Genomic DNA, 18,069 nt, shown 5'->3' with positions numbered 1-18,069 from the left:
TTTTTTTTTTTTTAATTTTGTATTTTGTACTGTTGTTGCTCATCACGTCTCAAAACCAAATTAGTGGAGTGTTAAGGCACTCCTTTAACTGTTCTAGCCACACCACTGGCATTTTCCCCTTAATTTAGAGATGATGGGTTGATGTAAAAGAGAGAGCTGTACCTCAGGGTGGGCATTGTGTGGCTTTTCATAACCTCCCCGACTGCTGTCTGTCTCTCCACAGGTGCCTGATCTCTGCCAGCTAACACAGCCCTGAAAGGAGGCACAGCCAGGCCTGTGAGACACTGCAGGACTTGCCTTCAACTCCCAGCTGAAAAAGGGAAGTTTCAATTCAAGAAAGCATCTCGGGTTTTTTTATTATCCTGCAAAATTCAAGTGTATTGCAAAGTGTGAATGCTCAGGTCCACCTCTTCCCCATGGGCAAGAGCTTCTCTCTTTGTTTCAGAAGGCTTTTCTCTTCAGAAGACACCAGGAGGCAGAAGAAGTTCTGAATTATTCTAAAGCCAGCTAAGCCATAAGAAGTAATCAGAGATTTGGGGATCTGAAATAACTGAGAGCTTTTTTCTTTTTTTGAGGGATGGGGCTATTTGCCTCAAAACAACCATTCAAACATGCTACTTTAAGCTTAAACAAGAACAAAACTGAGTGTGTATGTCTGATTTGTAAAATTTAATGGCATATACATGAATTCTCCGTACAGTATTATATTTTATGATCTATCTCTGTGTGTCTAAATACGTGTAAGAGAACAGATGGTTTGTACAGACACACGAACTTGGTGATAGGTCACTGAAATCCACCAGCAAAACTGAGTAGAAACACGGATTTCCTGCCTCATTCTCAGCTGCCCTGCTGGTTTCAGATTTTCACTCCTGCACTGACGAGGCGCTCGCCACTGGGTGGCACGGCCGACCCGGTGGTGTTGGGAAGGGACAACCACGGAGCGTGTCCTGCTGTGACCTTCCCGGAGAAAGTTCCCTGCGAGGTTTCTCCTCCTGTAAGAACTGCAGATGGAGAGAACAGAAGGAAAAGAAACGAACATATCAAGCCCTTAGTAAACCCCCTCTCAGAAAGGAGTCGTTCTCATGCCTTTAACTCAGGTGAAGTATATGATGATCAGGGAGAACTTGAAGTTCAGCTCTGCAGCCGGAGACGCCTGGAGAGAGCTTTCCATGGATGCTGAGGAAAAACTCAGAGATCACCATCTCTACCAGGAGATTCCCACCATCTGGTCCAGGACTGGAATTCTGTGTTTTGGCTGTGGGATTTCTGTGCTTTTCTTCGGGATGTGAAGACCTAGCAAGGGCCTGGTGTGGGAGCAGGCTGAGCTAGTGGAGAATTCCACAGGATGTCCTGGCTTTGGCATGGCCCCCACCTTTGTGCCGTGCTACTGGAGTGTTTGCCTATATGCACACTTGTGTTGCCTTTCTTTGCTGTGCTGACAGCTGCTGAATGTTGTTTTTTATGTTTAAGAAATATACATTGAAGTGCCAAATAAATGTTTAAGTGTTTGGAATTGTCTGCTGCCTGCCCTTGGCCTCTCTTCTGTTCTGTGCATTTGTAGCTGTGTGTTTCTACTTTGTGTGCCTCGGAGTTCAGGAGGAGTCACAATGACAGGAACTGGGAGAAACGAGACTGGGGAGTCATTATTTCTGAAAATGTGGTCCTGTGGCCTTAGGCCTCCTGTAACAGTCATCAGAGCAGTTTAGAAATGTTACAAGCATGAGAAGGCTGAGTTTGCCAAAAATCTAAACATTAGGCACAGGAAGACGTGCACCCTGTTGTCAGTCAGTTGTCCACATATTTCAAACCTAGAAAACAAGAAGACTCACTCTTGCTCTTAGAGAAGAGCTCACTGCATCTACTTCTCTCACCAGTGCATGAATGAAACTTGGTGGTTTTGTGAAAGGGACTGCACAATTTAATTCCTTTGTGGCTCCAGTGCTCTGCTTCCTCCTGGAGCTGCTCCACTTCAGCCCAGCTGCACGTGCAGCATTTATCTGTGTGAACCATTCATTCTTGTTTCCAGGAAAGCATACAGCAGTTGGTGACATTTTGTTCAAATCCCTCATTTTTGTAGCAGAGCTTGTGTAGTCTCTTGGATGGCCTAAGCTGCGCTGAGCTGAAGAAATTCTGTGCATAAGGAGGAGTCATTTTGGGTTTGGAGTTATGGCTTGTCATTAATCTTTCTAATTTGTGCTCTGTACTTTCCTCCTGAATTAGCTACTGCAAGTTAAGCTCTTGCTCTTCTGCTTCTCTGTTAAGAAGCCCATCTCTGTACACACATGTGCATCCCTCTATCATACAGATTGTTCTTTTTAAGGTTGGAAAGTGCTCACCAGTTTCATCTCTCCATTGCTTGTTGGCTGGCACACGTTGTTTTAGTTGAAGCAGGTGGCTCTCTGGACTATTATTCTTCCCTTTTATGCCAAGGTTTGCAGCATGGGAGGCCTCGGTTTTCTGTTGGGATTGTCTTTAATCAAGGAGGTTGTTTCAGGCTGCCTGTTACAAACATACAGATGGAAGATTACAGGAAGCATCCTAAAAAAAATTGAAACTGGTTGTAGCTCCAGCACTTGAATCTCCATAAAGACAGAATAATGGCACCTGATTCTCAGTGGACTCTTCTGTGGCACAGGGACTGGTCTAGTTACTCTGTTTAACATGTTTGCATCCTTTTGCAGTCAAAGGCTAGACTGAAAGTGTAATAGTTTGCACTGGGTGGTTTGGGATCTTGAGGTAGAAATTTATCCTTCCTCTGTACTTTGCTAGAAGCAGGACTCCTTTAGCTTTTGTGGTTTGTGTAACTCAGGTGCAGATGCTGTCACCTAATCCTTTGTTGTTTATGAACCACAGAACGAAAAGTCAAGGCTGGAACTTAAAGCTAGCAAAACACTGGCTTGCTCAGAGCTCAGTGAATCTTATCCAATCTGCCTTTCGTCCTTATTGGATTAAATAAGAACGGAACTGAAATGGCTTTTTCTCCAGCCATCTGCCTCTGGCTCCCCTGGCACACATGGAGCTTCCATGAATTAGCAAAGAAATAGCAAAAGTCTGCTTAAAGAAAGCACCTCCTTAAGCTCTGCCAGAAATAGAAACTTGAGTCACTCTTATTCTCTCACTCACTGACACGCTTTAGCCTCTTTCATTTTCTAATGGCTGAAGGGAAAGGAAAAGGCTCTGACTTCTATTTTTAGCTCACAGAAGTTGTTCAACCCCATAGGCACTTTCTGGATGGAGTCCTTCAGCCACCTTATGAAATAATTTCTGGTTTTGTGTTCATGTAACTCTTGGTGTGTATCAGACATTGTAAATATCAGCAGCTCCTGTGCAGGTTCTGAGCAGGTGGGAGAGGTACAAATAATCTCTTTTTACATGACTAGAGTTTATTTGCTTGCAGCTTTCCTAAAGTAAAGCTAGGTAGTTGCACTCCAGATCTACCTGAGAAATACAGATAAGTGTCTAAAAAATATCAAATACTTGACCAGAAGTAACAGTATGTACATAACTGTATGATTGTATTGATGTTTAACACAGCTCTGGGCTTTCCTGTAAGTCCAGCACCTGACCTTGACTTCAGAATTTCTTTTCAAAGGAGTAACTTAATTATCTGTCCTGTTAAAATATGAAACCCTTTCTGTTTGGTTTGTCTGTCTTCCTTCCAGCCATTGGATTTTGGCATTCTTGTGTCTGCTATGGTGAAGCACATAACAGTTTAATTCCCTTGTAAGGCCTTATGGATTGTGATTGAGGGTTCATTTATTCAGCAGATGTCTCTGTTGATAAGGTGTAAGTGTTGAGTTTTTACTCTGAAGTGTATTTGCTTTTTGGTTGCTTTCTTCAATATAAACTGAGAGCCACAGTAGCCTCTTGGCACCTGTGCTGTATGGAAAGCCCATCTTCAGGTGATTGATGAGACTTTTGAGTAATCATCAGTAAACTGCTTTGCTTTTTTTTCCCTATGAAAATCCTCCTTCCTGTGTGAGGATTGGGAATGGGGATGAAATGTTTAACAGTGCAGAAAAGTTTGTTAGACTTGGTGATTTAGTGTTTGCCAGGCACTGCAAGAAAAGAACCTGAATATTCTAAGAGTGAGTGGTCCCTGTTTTGGGCATTGCAGAAAAACCTGCACATTGTTGGATTTGCCTCACTACCTGTGAAGACATTTAATCTCTGCTTGCACTTCCTGTTGGCCCTGACTTTGCTGTGGTTTGTGCTTTGCAGGCTGGCAGCTGAAGAGGTGGATTCTCTGGAGTCAGACACAGCCAACCGCTGGCAAGGGGTCTGCCTCAGCAGAGCATCCCCCACGCCCCCAGAATCTGCAGCCACTGTGAAGTCACTGATAAAGTCATTTGACTTGGGATGCTCAGGTATTTGAACATTGTAGTTTGTCATAAAAAGTTTTCTAGCAGCGAGCAGGCTCTGCTTGTTGCTTCTGAATGGGTGTTTTCTGTCAGTGCTTGGTACATAAATACCTGTGGAGTATCACTACACAGTGGTTCCCTGTTCTGACAAGAGTTTGGTCTGAAATCCAGATGTTTCCATGTTATTTCTTTGCAGGTAGCAGTGGACAAAATATCCCTGTTCACAAGGTGCCCAGGAGCCCTCTCAGTGGAATTCCAGTGAGGACAGCCCCAGCAGCTGCTGTTTCCCCAATGCAGGTACAAGGAGCTCTTTCTGTCCTTGTCGAATCAAAAGAGGTGGACACAGTGCTGTCTCCAGCATCTGCTGACAGGGGGAAGGGGAAACTCATCTGTTTGTTTGCTGTGGAACATCAAATGCTGTGGTCCTAACAAAGAGGATCAAAGTGAGTTTGTCCTGACTTCAGCTTAGAGGTCTCAGTGGATGGATGTGAACTCTGTGGAATACAGTTCTGACCTTTTATCACCATGGACCAGAAAAGAGGTTTCAGTTATTGGGAGTGAGATTTGAGAAATGTCACAGTGAAGAAAGGAGCTGGCATGTGAGTTGGGAGACATGGGATTGAAGTTCCAAGATGTGTGTTCCCAATTATCCAGTAAGATCTGGGAACTTTGTATTAATGCCTGATGATGGGACATTAATGTGAAAACTGGTGCTGGGGCCGCAGAGACAAGAATCCTCCTGACATACAACTCAAGGTGTAGGGAACAGAGTCAGGGTTGAGCACAGGCATCCTTACTTTTGGTTTGTGACACTAAATTGTGTTTGACAAGAGAAAAAATCATACAAATAGAAGTGTGAAATGGTTCAGGAGCAAATGTAGTACCAGGTAAAATATTGTCCCTTTGTCCTTTTACTTTTCACGATTATTTACCCAGCTCTAGGTCTAGCTGATACCCTGCTGAAAGGTTTTCATGTCTCTCCACGTGCTTCGTGATCTTGAGATAGCAGAAACTTCTTTCTGCTCACCTATTTCAGCATGATGGCCAGTACTTCTTTAATTACCTTTTGTACCTTTGTTTCACAGAGACATTCTGTCTATAGCAATGCCAAGCCAGCCAGCAAGGGCATTGCCAGACACGCAGATCTGTCAGACCTCCCTCTGGCAGGTAAGTTGTGATAAATATACAGATACTGCCTCTTTTTGTTAATTAAACTTGTTATTAACTGTTGGCCTCTGCCTGAGCCATTTTTCCTCTTCTTACATGGTCAAAGGAAACCTGGAAAGTGTCTTTGTTTTACAGACCTTATTAATTTTGTTGTGCTTCTGTTCCCATCTTGATCATAACTAAAAAATAGCTGATTTATTGTGGTTTGCCAACACAAACTCGCGTTCTTTCTTCCAAAGTATCCACGGCACCTCTCTAATCCACACTGTGGAACTGGAGAGGGTTGGATTTTGTTCAACATGTATGTCTCTGGAACAAGCCCAAAGCACTGTCTTCTGAGGGTTTATTTGTTTTTAAATTGAGCTTCATTTGAAATACATCAAACATTTCAGATACCGATGTGAGTCTTTTAGGAGCAGTCATATTTGGGCTGGAAATAATTTGTTTTAAGAGTTCTCAAGAGATGAGTTTGTTTTCATTTCACACTTTGCTTTTGTTCTCTTGTCATTTAATATTCTTTTCTACCAGTGTTTGTTTCCCATTTTCTCCAGGGCCCTTTATTTTGATTATCTGGTCCTGAATGTAGTTGTTGCATTGGAATCAAAGCTAGCAACACCAGGTTCTTGAACTTTTAAGGACAGATGAAATATTATATTCCTGTCGTGAAACTGCAGGGATGGACAAAAAAAAAAATCAGTCACAACTTCTTGATTGGTAGCCCGGATTTTCTGCAATTGTTTGCTAATACAGGGGAGAAATTAGAACCTGGCTTCATTTTTAGACTCTTCAGATGTTCTGCCAAGGCTCCACTTCCATCACTCAGAGATGGAGAACAGCAAAACAGATTATAGGGTAGATGGCAGCATAAACAAGTAACATCTTGTATGTGTTACTGGCTTCTCCTGCAGGAGCAAATGCTAAGCAAGCAGAAGTGTCTGCTTCTGTCTAGGGGAATGGACAGGGTTTATTTACTTGTATCAGTTGGTTTCCAGGAAGTCTTGCATGAGTGTATAGATCCCAAACACAACATAAGACCTTTTTAATCTCTACCAGTTTACTGTAGAGTGAAATAATTTATCAGCTGTGTAATATAATGCCAGTCCTTGACAATAAATATCCCACTCTGGGCCATGGATAATTTCTGTTATTACCCATAGACAGTTGTTCTGTGAAAATCTGTTAAAATCAACATATATTTTATAAGCCATTGTATGGTAAAAACTTATGGTTGCTTATCTAACAAGTTCCTGTATTTACAGCTTCTCTTTCTACCTGGATTTAATTTAGTTCCAATAATCCATAGCAAAGGCTTACTCACTGTAAAGCTATAATAGCTCTGGTTCCAATCTAAATAATCATAGAAGGCAGTTGATCCAAGCCCTATGCAAACAACACTGAATCAAAAATTATCCCCAAGGAAATTCAGAGTGAAGTAGTCTCCATAATAAAAATCTTCTGGCTGATTCCATCTGACCAGTGTCACAGCAGGGTTCTGTGATGTCCCTAATATGACCCAAATGTTACATAGTTGGAGAGGAGCATGGATTACTTCACCCAGAGCTGGTCTTTGGCTGTGATCTTTGAGAGTCAGAGGTTTACTGGCTCCATCTGGAATTTCTAGCACCCAGAAGTCAAAGGGAGCTGAAGCTAAGAGGGAATTCACACCTTGGTGATATGGCATTAATTGATAATTATTATAGGGAGGTGACTGAAAAAGAGAAGAAGAAGTGGTGTCCCATATTCAGTTAATTTCTGACAACATGATGTGCAGTCCTGGCTTCTTACATCACCTCATGTATTGATGGGCAATGATTTCCTTTTGACTGTATTACAATATATATCATAACTACTTTCTGTAAATATACATAATGTGTGTAAGAAAAATACAGATGCATCTGCTGGGAATATATTGAGCCTTCCCAAAGTTTTGTCAGAGTGGATGCCAGACACCATGTGGAATAAGTGCCTTTCCCTGGGTTGTATTCAGGAGACAAGAGGCTTTCTTGTTACAAGTCTGCTAATGGCAGAAAAGAAATCATTGTGCTAGGGCTGTTCAGTCATCTGGTGAAGATATCTGGTGCTCAGCTTTTGAACCTTGAGGACTGTAGATTTTGGTATTTCCCTTCATTCACCTGAGGCCCCTACCCCCCAGCAGGAGTATCAATCACAGGAAACCAGGCAGCCTGTACTGTTGAAGTCATCAAAGCCATTCCTTGTTGTGGTCACCTCTAATCTGCTCAAGGTTTCCTAGCCCCATGTGTGTTTAATGAACAAATGAGTACATTTGTTTAGAATCAAAACAACAGACTACATACTGTGTGCTGGGGTGGCAGCACAGTGATTAATCAAATTCCTCAGGCTGCAAACTGACAGCTTTTTTTTTTAATTCCCACAGACCTTCTGAAGGGGAGAAATGAAGAGCTGAAACCAGACCATTACCTCCGCAAAAGCCCCTCCCTGGAATCCCTGAGCAAACCCCCGATGGCCTTCAGCAGCAGGATGCTTTCCTCTACCCCCAGCTGCTTGAAACCCCAAAGCAAACTCAGGTACCAGCCCAGTTTCCTGGGAAAAACAGCAAAGACCAACAGCATTACCTTGTCACCAAGATAAATATTTTAATCTGGAGGATCCTGTCTCCAGAGCAGACTCTGCTGGCTGGTTTTTGGGAATTACCAGGTTCTGTCAGATCCAGATAGCAAAATTCAGATTGTAATGATCACAGTTATCTGTAAGATGAGAAATGAGGAAATGAGGATAGCAAGCTTTCAGGAGCTACTGAGTTGTACACAGGAATTCCATCGTGTACGTGTGGTCAGCCCTCATTATCTTACTGTCATTTTTCATGTTGTGGTGAGCTAAAATCCAAAGGCCCTGAGGGCTGGAGGAAATTGGACACATAATTTTCGTCTCTCCTGAGAAAAAACATACATTTTCCTCGTGATCTCCACCATTATTTCCACCAGTAGAAGCTGTAGAGTGGAGACAATTGTGGGTGTTTTGATTGTTGGCCTTCAACTGTCCTCAGCTTTCACATTTTTCATTTTCTTCAAGAACTTGTTCTGCAGCAGCTCTATTGGGTGTGACCTTGCTGTTACAGATTCTTTAGGCAGTTTCTTTCAATTTTACACCCTAAATCCTAGTTTTCAATATATAAAATAAAGAGATTACTTGAAAATTGTATAAGTAAAGCTGATGAAAATAAGAGCAGAAATGTTTGGTTAACACACACCACTGGATATCCACAGGTTCTGTTTTTTCAGCTCTTTGTGTGCAGTGACATCACCTGAATTTGCCTTGTGTAAAGGAAAATACTAAATGCAAGCTCCAAAAGCTAATTCAGTCTGGTTTATGTTCATGTTCTGTGCTGCCATTCTGCTTTGTCATACAGATATTATTTACTCACTGGTAAAAATTAAGAGATTTCAAATGTATTTATTGTTTTCTCCCTTCTTCCCTGGTTTAGTGTGGAGAGGAAGGACCCTTTGGCAGCCCTGGCTCGGGAGTATGGGGGTTCCAAGAGGAATGCTTTGTTGAAATGGTGCCAAAAGAAGACTGAAGGTTACCAGGTAAGGGAATAGGTACCTTTCTACTTAAATCACTTTCCTACAGGTGTGCAGTAAGCAATGTCACTTCAAAGAAATATGAATATTACTGTGTGTTGGTTTTTGCATGTTTAGTTCCATGGGGTGTTTCCATCCTCTTCCTTCAGATTTCTTTAACACTGCAGTCCCCAAAACTGCCTTGTCATAAGTAATTTGTGTACAGCCACCAAAATATTTACTGCACCAAAGGTTGCTGATGGTGAGAAGCAGAGTGTGTATGTGCAGCAGCCTCAATTTGGCATCAGTTTTTGAAAGTACATCCTTATATATTTTTTCTATAGGTTTCTGTGGGCAATACATTATTGTGTGAGTTTGTTCTTTAGTCCTGTCTGCAAAGCCAAAGAAATATTTCATTGTGTGGCCTTGACCAAATGAAGTTTGCACCTTGATTTTACGAAGACTGCCTGAGGCTGTCTCATTTCTTTGCAGAGTGATTTTCACTGTTCAGCAGCAATAATGGTTTGTCCAGGTCTTGCGTGGCCATTGCTGTGCTTGCCTGGCTCGTGTTGGTGTGCAGTTGAGTTAAGCCTTTGGTTCTGCAAGGAAGGCAATTACAGACAATATTCCATCCTGTGGTAGGTGCTGGGTGTGCAGGGAAGTCTTGGTTTGGTATAATGTTGGGAGGTTTTTTCCTGAAGAATAATATTGTTTGTTACTTGGAGCAGAAGGCAAAAGCAGTTATCACCACATGATGTGCACCCTGGAGCAAGTCTCTAATAAAAGCAGACTCCATCTTTTAAAGTCAATAATAAAATATTTTTTTTCTTCCCAGCCAGCTCTTTGTGAGGCATTAGCTGCAGGGTGCAGGAGTTTGGAAGAGAAGACAGTAGCTTTCCTTTCAGTTGTTTCTTAGCACTGGTGGGTTCATCTGGCTTGCAGCAGTTCCCCAGAAGGACAGGTACTGGAGAAAGCTCTTGACTTTAGACCCAGCTTGGAAAGAATAAGGCCAGGGTGAGAGTTTAGCCTCCAGTTCTGTGATACTGCCTCAAAGGCTGCAGTGCTGATTGAGTGTTCTACGCTGTGATGATTTATTTTCTGTCTCCTCTACTAAAATTCTCCTGGGCTTGGATTTGAAAGTATGTGGGAACATTCCCATGCAGTCCTCAGAAAACAATTAATGAAATACAACTTTTCCAAGTCTAATTTCTCTTAAGCCAGCAAACCCTTCTCTCAAATAACACTTTCTCCTGGCAGTGTTGCCCTTTTTTGTTTGAAATGGCACCCGTGGTGAGCTGCTTCCACTCTCTTAAAACAATCTAACTCTGATGAGTTCGCTGTTAGAAATGTTCTCTGAGCATCAGCCTGTAGGTTTCTTTCTCTGCTTTACACCCAAGTTCGACTAAATGAATTTAGTCAATTAGAAATAATTGACTTTAGAAATAATGATGTGGCTTTGCAAATATAGAGGCCCATGTGACATCTCAGGGTAGATATTAAAGTCAGAAGAACCAAGGCCCAATCACAGTATTGATTTATGGTGAGAATTTTGCCTCTCTACCTTCACTGCTTTGTTTAGAGGGATTCTCTCTTGGACATTCTTCCTCAGCTTCTCATTGCCATTGCACTCCTTGCTGTGCATTCACTAACTTGTCATGAACTTGCTTTTCCCAGACCCTTGCCCTCCCATGATAAGGCTGATGTTAAGCTCCACAGGGAGTTTTTATCATCCTTGTGTACAAGAAGTGGAGTAAAGAACGTCATCCTCCTTCCTGCCTCAGCCACTGCAAGGGTGGAATGAGGTAATGAGCTGCACAGAGCAGAACCCCGATGACGTGCATGACTTCTTTCCCAGAGATAACACCCCTGTCTGTGAGGCATCATCTGTGCAAATTCCAGGATAATCTGTCATGTAATTCCTCACATGAAGCCCAGAACCAGGGAGAAGTTTGGATGCAAACTCTATTCATCCCTGTGGCACAGTAGAATGAGAGCATAAAAAGCTTTCTGCTTGGCTGCCTAACTTCTGTTTTCAGTGGCAAAATGTGTGATAGCAGTTCCTCATCTGAGCTGAGGGGGAAGAGGGGGGATTCCTTTCTGTTTAAATTACGATTTCATTAAGCAGTATGAGCAAAATGGATTAGAATAACTGATACTCTCATTCCCCATGTCCCAGATTCCCTGAGGAAAGCTGAATTAGGGACCTAGGAAGGTATCTGGGGATGAGACCTAGGGACCAGCACACTTTTTAAACGCTTTAATTCACACAAAACTTATGCTGTAGATAGAAATTGTCATCCTGCTCCTGGCAAACATAGAATCATTTAGTTTAATGTAGTTTAAGATTGAGTCCAGCCATAAAGTGTCCTTGCATGGACTACAGTGGGAACATTCCCTGGCTTTGAACTTCAGCGTGTTCCCCAGGAGGCAATCTTGTAAAACAAACCAGGGACACTGGGGTGAGTTGGGAGAAGTGCAACACAAATTAGCAGTGGCCTGGAGGGTTTTGTTTGCTTTTTAAAAAAAAGAAATTGCATGAGTTTACAGTAACTGAAGGGAAACATTGAAAGCATCTATGTTTCTGTAACTGGCTATGTCAATTCTAAGATCCCTGTTTAAACAGGGATTTGATATCAAAAATGTATGCATACTAAGGAGAAAGAGTATTGGAAAAATGAAAACAGAATCACTAGAGTGAAAATAAAGTGGAAATTCAATTTAATGACTGGGAGAAAAGAATATGAAAGTGGGATTGCATAAACTGGGGTATGATCCATCATGTTGTTTCAATTGTCATGTTTTGGTGCCCAGATGAATATTATCTGGCATTTTGGCCACTGATTCTGAGTAACTATGCGGGGGAGGTGCTAAAAAAGTCTCAGTAGTAGCAAGAATTGTGGTGAAATCAGGCTTTGGGCTCAGTGTCTTTGTGCAAAACTTCTGGTGGAAAATCTCCACCTTAAGGAACTAATCTAACCTATGGTTCCCTATAAGAATTGTGCGCTGGCACAGGCTCTCTTTTGCCAGCCATACACAGGCTGTTCCTTCTGCCTCTCTGAGTTTGTTGACATCATGGTGTGTAATGTAGGGTCATGAGGTGACCAAGCTTGAGAAATGCTTTTGTGGCTCTGAAAGTCATTTACCACAAGTCCTTTAAACCACAAAGCCTGCTGAGAGTATGCTATTTGTGTTAAAATAGCTTTTTCTCTGTTGTCTTGTGGGTTTTTTTCCATCTGTTTAAAAAGATGATACATCCCAGCAGCAGTGTGAGGTAGGAATTGGGTGCCTCTTTTCTAACAGGCTCAGTTCCTGTGAGCTGGAACTCCTGGAAGCTGCTGAGAGTCATTCTTGTTGCATTATCACCTTCCATAATCATGTCATTAGTGACTGTGGTGTCATTTAAGTGCCCTGATTCTCTCTGTGGAGACCATCTGTCAAGGGGCCAAACCTCTCTAGATTAAAGTCTATTGCTATTCACAGATGTATTGCGAAAACACAGAACTTTAAGAGGCACTTAACCCGTGATCATTAGAATTGAGGATTATTGTTTCTGCCACACACACTCTCTCCAGAGGGGAAGGAATTGCTACCATGTTAATGAATATGGTTTGCTTAAAAGAACTATTTTCATGCTCTTTCCGACCACTACACACCCTTCCTGTGGCACAGAGGAAAAGAGGATCTGAGACTGGCTCTTCCCTCCCATGCATTTTCGTGGTTATTCTTTTGTTCCAAGTTACGTTTGGTTTAACAGGACCTAGTTGGGATCCACCACTGGTTGAAGATCCGCCATCTCTTGCAGTAAAGCTCTGTGGTTGTTTCAGGTAGAAGAATGATAAATAGGAGCAGACAAGGAATGTCCTAGAACTGATAAAGGGAAGTGCCAACTGTAGCTCTGAAGGTGTTTGTGTTTCATGTATTCTTGAGCTGTGCTTTCAAGCCATTGCACTGTATCACCTCCCTATGGCAGTGTCAGTGCCCCAGCTGTGGATCAAGGCAGCTCTTCATGGAGCAGAGATACAAAAGCTTAGGAAGGAAAATAAAGCTGTTGCAGTATTTGCTGTTTGTCAAGCAACTATAGCAAGAGACTGCTCGACTGGTGGTTTGGCAGTGGGTGTAATATAAAGCTCTTTATCCTTTTGTGTTCGGTTTAAACTAAGACTAATACCAGCTTTTTGTTTACGAATTTGTGGCTTGCTTTTTCTCACAGGAATTCACATTCCTTTTCTTTTTATGCTAGGCAGTATTTCCTCCAAAGCCTCCTTGTTCTCAAGCCCTATTCCATGTTGTTAGCCCCTGCTTTTTCTGATGCTTTTTTTCCTTGTTTGCTGCCTGGATGAGATCCAGCACGGATTAAGTGTGACCCAAAGATGCACAAAGATGGACATAACATATTCCCTCTGGTCAGGTGGTCATGGGACCATTCTCCTTTGGGAGATGGACTCTGCTGGGTCACACAGCCAGGATGGGAATTTTTGGACTGCAGGTGCATTCCTGGGGCTGCACTTTGTGAGGACCTGCTTTATAGGCGATCCCAGCTGATCTCAAAAGATCCTCCTTCATGGCCAGTTGTACTTCAACACATCCATGTTTGAAGATTTCTTCTTTATTCTGGAAAATAAGGGTTATGTTTAGAAACAAGAAGTCTGTTACTTCTTTGTACGTCATTAGTGTGAGGAGTTGACATTCTCTGTGTACTTGGGCATTAATCTTTCCTAACTGTCAGCTGAGCATTCTGCCTCACAGGCATCATCTTGGGCTGCAGAGAGTGAACAGAGCTGTGTAAATAATGTAAATATATATATATATGTGTGTATATATAAAAATATATATAAATGCTACCACAATGCTCAGGGTTGGTGATCAGGCTGGTGGTTCCAGCAGAGTTGATTCTTCACCAGAATTAGAGCTGAGTGAGACAAAACCCAGGATCAACCCTCTGAACCTGGTCAGAATGTAATTCCTGGGACTTGGCTCGCACAAACACTTCCTTTGACACCAGTATAATGGAGCTTAGTTTTAAAGCCTTGAGAATCCCAGCACAGCTGTGCCCTGTCCTAAGGAAATATAGAAGAGAACTCAGTGGTTTCTTAATCACCAGACGTGCACGTTCTGCATTACATTTTGTATTCCTGTCAACAAGTAGCCTAAAACTGTTTCAGTGCATTTCCAAATTGTATCAACCTCTCTCTCAGGTTTCTGTCTAAACTAAACAGGTTTCTATCTAAATTTAGCAGCAACACTGAGGAACACATGAACAGGTTCACTTTTCTAAGCAAGGAGCTAAATCCCATCTGCTGTTCTGCACAGTTTATGTGCAGCCTGGAAAGGCTGGAATTCCCACAGTACTGTGGTCTTGTGAAGATTAACAGCAAAACAAATAACTCCTGGGCTGTGTGATGTGGGTGAAGAAAAGCACCTGCACAGAACCCCCCTCCAGACTGGCATGGCAGCCATCCATTCATTCATTCAGTTCATGGCAGAGTCTCTGTTCTGGGCAGGGCTGGAGAGATTCCCCTTGTACCACACCAACCTGTGTGCCTGAGATTAGAGCCTGCTGAGCCAGCAGGAAAAAGCATTGAGTCACACCAGTGACACAGCCTTGTTTGGTGCACAGTGACACGTCCCCTAAAGTCCCAGTGCCAGCCCTTCTGTTCTGAGAGGCTGCACAAGCTTCCAGAGCTCTGTGTCCACAGCACTTGTCCACAGCACTTGTCACATTTTAACATTTAGAAGCAGGATATGCGAGCAATGGGTTTTTCCCAGGAAGTTACTAGTATATTCTGGGAGCTTCTGAGAAGTGGATGAAGTTTCTGGCTCTCTCTGTGTTTCTCTGATCTTTGATGAAGAGGAGGATGTTGACTTTTCCTATCCGTACAAAAGTTGAAAGGAGTTTTGCTAATAGCTCTTGAGATAGGAGAGATTTTCCTGTGTTTAAATAAAAATTGACAATACATTGGTGAGGAATTCTGCTCCCAAGTCTCCTATGGACCATCTTTGTGACCTTGGTATTCTTATATTATAGCATTGCCTTGATCTTCCTAGCAGTTAAAATATAGGTCATAGAACCGTATAACTGGATGTAAACTGCAGTAATATTTGGAAAGATGCTCTCTGATAGAGAGGGCAATCTTGAAAGATTTTAATTCATGAAAATACAGGCTGAAAATATCAAGATAGTCCCATTTTTTTTCCAGAATCAGAGGCTGCTGGCCAGAGCCTGCTGAGCAAGCAAAAAAAAGTGTTCTTTTCCTAAATAAAAATACTTATGGCTGGATGTGTACATGCAGTTTATCTGTATGTCCCAGCTGGACCCAGGGTTGGTGTCTGGAATTAAAATGCAGCAGCCAAATCTTGGCATGTTGGGAATAACCAGGCTGATGACCAATGTGCAAACCCCCTTCTCAGTGATGCCAGTGCACAAACGTGCTTCCCTAGGGTAGCCAAATAACTTGAGCCAAGCTCTACTTTTTTTCACACAGAGGGCTTTATCCTGTAAATGAAGGCTCTTGATTGGAGGGATAAAATAAATGCAGCTCTCTCATGCATAACTTTCTGTCCTGCTGGGTGATTTTAAAAATAGCATTTACATTCTGTCCATCCCAAAGTCCAAGACTCTTCCCTTGTGTTGCCTGGATGCACGGACAATCAGTGAAAACACTGAACTGATTGGTCACCAGCTGGAACAGCTCCAAACTGGGAATTCAGCTGGCAGACAGCTGGGCCCTGCTGCTGGTCCACCAGTAACCTTTGCTGGTGGGACCTCTCCCCACCTTGTTTCCATCCTCTACCCTCAGCCTGCTACAGTCTGCAGCCTGCCCCTTGGCCCAGGAATTCCAGGACATGCCTAATCTCGGAATTCTCAATACAGATAATTAGAAAGGGCTGTGGGAGCAGCCAGTGTGGTCATTAGCAATTCTGCACCAGGGCTCCAGGCAGGAAGTAGCTGTGTTGCTGTCTTGGACACAGAGTGGAGCTAATTCCTCCCTCCCCTCCTCCCCAGAGTATCTGTGTGGTCCTTGGAGCTGTGCTGCTGCATCTTCACTGCTGCAGCCTTGGGAATGAAGGGGCTCAGCCCAGCCTGTTTCTTCTCCGTGGCATTCAGCAGCGGTGTCATTTATAGGAGCTGGTGAGAAAACTGATGGAAGTGGCAGTTGTGTGGCAAGCAGGGAGTTGCCTTTCAGCATCACAAGGGTCATTTAGGCTGAAGAGCACGAGAGACACGCAGAGCAAAACCTAGAGCTCATCAATATCTAATGGGATTATTGCAAGAGGGAGAGCTCTTTAGCCCCTGGTCTTGCTGTGTAATCCACCTCTGCCTCTCCAGACAGAACTGACTCTTGCTCTGCCTTTTCACGGAATGTGAGTGGTGGAAATTACAGAAATACCAGTCACACTTGATAAATATCTTTTGTCACCATTACCTCATCTCTGAAATGACCCAGACACATCCATAAAATCGCTTCTGCTTAGACCAGCTCTCATTTGGTCCTGTATGTTTGTGCAACAACCAACCAGCTCCCTGTAAATCAGTTTTATACGTTTTTTCTCTCTCTCTCTTGTGCAAAGCAATAAATTGAGACCCAAACTGAGGAATATGTACAAACCCCTGTAACTTTACTAACCTTTAGTGAGACCTTTGAAGTAGGTGTCTTCTAGTAATGAGGATGTTGTCACGGGGTTATTTACATTCAAAACAACTCACATTATTTGCTAGGAAAGGTCCAAATTCACCCACTGTGTGTTATATGCTGTGCCAGCAGCTACTCTCAGTCCTTGTTCACTAGAACTTGTTTTCATTATAAAAAGTCAGTCTTTATATATAAAAATGCAAATAAAAAGGAGCAATAGACCTGAAGGCACAAATAGAGCTGTTTGGTTATTCACTGCATGGTTGCAGGGATGGTTTCAGTGTCAGCAGGATCTTGCCTTGCAAGCAAAGGAAATGGGAGGTTCCAGAATTACTTTATCACTATTACCTTAACTGTCTCCCGTTTGCTACTACTTTCACTTTTTATTCTCATGAAAATTTCAGCTATTTCAGCACCACCTCTCTTTTGTAACCACAATAACCAGAACTAAGCTGCCTTGGAGAGGTCCTGAACCACAGGAAGAAGGAGTTGAGTTTGAAGAGTGCACAGATCATTTTACAATTCACTCTGAATCGTGTCTGTAGGACAATTCCTGTCCAGATAACCTCGTTCTAAACACAGAATTTTAGAGAGCATCATTCCACCTATTCTTGCCAGTCTGCCTCAAGTAGGAAAGTTGATGTAAGAAAATTGGATCTGCCTGACTTTTTTGGTATCTTCTCTGGCTTTTGAGACTGAAATAGTTGGGAGCTGAAACATATTTGTGTAGGATGCATAATATCCTTTTAAAATTTCCTCTATTTAAGTGTCTCTGCTCTATGTGAATTCTGTAGCAAATGGATGTTTGATGCTTTTGCAAAAAAAAAAAAAAAAAATACAGCCATAAATCCTCTAATATCTTGTCTTTGCTAAAGGGCTCATTAATTCACTCTTACTGAAGCAAATGATGAGTGGTAAACCCAAAGCAGCACCTGTGGCAGCAGTGGAGGAAGGAGCAAACAGAGCCTAGAATGTGATGGGAAGCAGGGATTCTTTATAAAAAGAAATGTAGTAAATGGCATGACTTTTAAAGAGCTGGCATCAGTTCCTTTTCAGTTCATAGTACTGTTATTATGTGATTTAACTGCATTTTCAGAGAGCATTTTGTGATCTGAGCTCGGTTGTTCCATGCCTATGTAATCAGCAATAAGATGCATGGCTTACTGACATGCTGGGAGAAGCATTAGAAATATGGATTATGGGATAGAAACACAAAGTTTCAAAGAAATTTAGAGCAATTCTTATGGAGACTGCAGTTGCCTGAACCATTTGAGCCAGGGATATTAATACAGGCTGGAGGATAGGAGGTCACCTGGCTTCCTTCCCAGTCTTGGCTACCCACTTAATCTCCATACAAAACACAGCACT

The 18,069-nt window shown here is 42.5% G+C and overlaps 1 protein-coding gene across 6 annotated transcripts in view; it reads left to right on the top strand.

The window, feature by feature from the left end:
• The window catches only part of SPECC1 (sperm antigen with calponin homology and coiled-coil domains 1), an 87,881-nt gene that overhangs the window by 59,104 nt on the left and 10,708 nt on the right, over window positions 1-18,069 (top strand). For 4 of the 6 annotated variants that reach the window (XM_032130009.1, XM_032130008.1, XM_032130006.1 and 1 more), the window contains 5 exons: window positions 4,225-4,370; window positions 4,561-4,661; window positions 5,450-5,531; window positions 7,927-8,077; window positions 8,995-9,097. In XM_032130009.1, coding sequence (XP_031985900.1) covers window positions 4,225-4,370; window positions 4,561-4,661; window positions 5,450-5,531; window positions 7,927-8,077; window positions 8,995-9,097 — 583 coding nt within the window. Of the gene's footprint in view, window positions 1-223; window positions 1,522-4,224; window positions 4,371-4,560; window positions 4,662-5,449; window positions 5,532-7,926; window positions 8,078-8,994; window positions 9,098-18,069 lie in introns of those variants that run through there. The other 2 variants (XM_032130011.1, XM_032130012.1) reach the window with 1 other exon arrangement.

Source organism: Corvus moneduloides, chromosome 20, assembly GCF_009650955.1.
Source record: "Corvus moneduloides isolate bCorMon1 chromosome 20, bCorMon1.pri, whole genome shotgun sequence".
NCBI lineage: Eukaryota > Metazoa > Chordata > Aves > Passeriformes > Corvidae > Corvus > Corvus moneduloides.
Note: the sequence above shows the minus strand (reverse complement) of the source record. Positions and strands in the feature narration are given on the sequence as shown.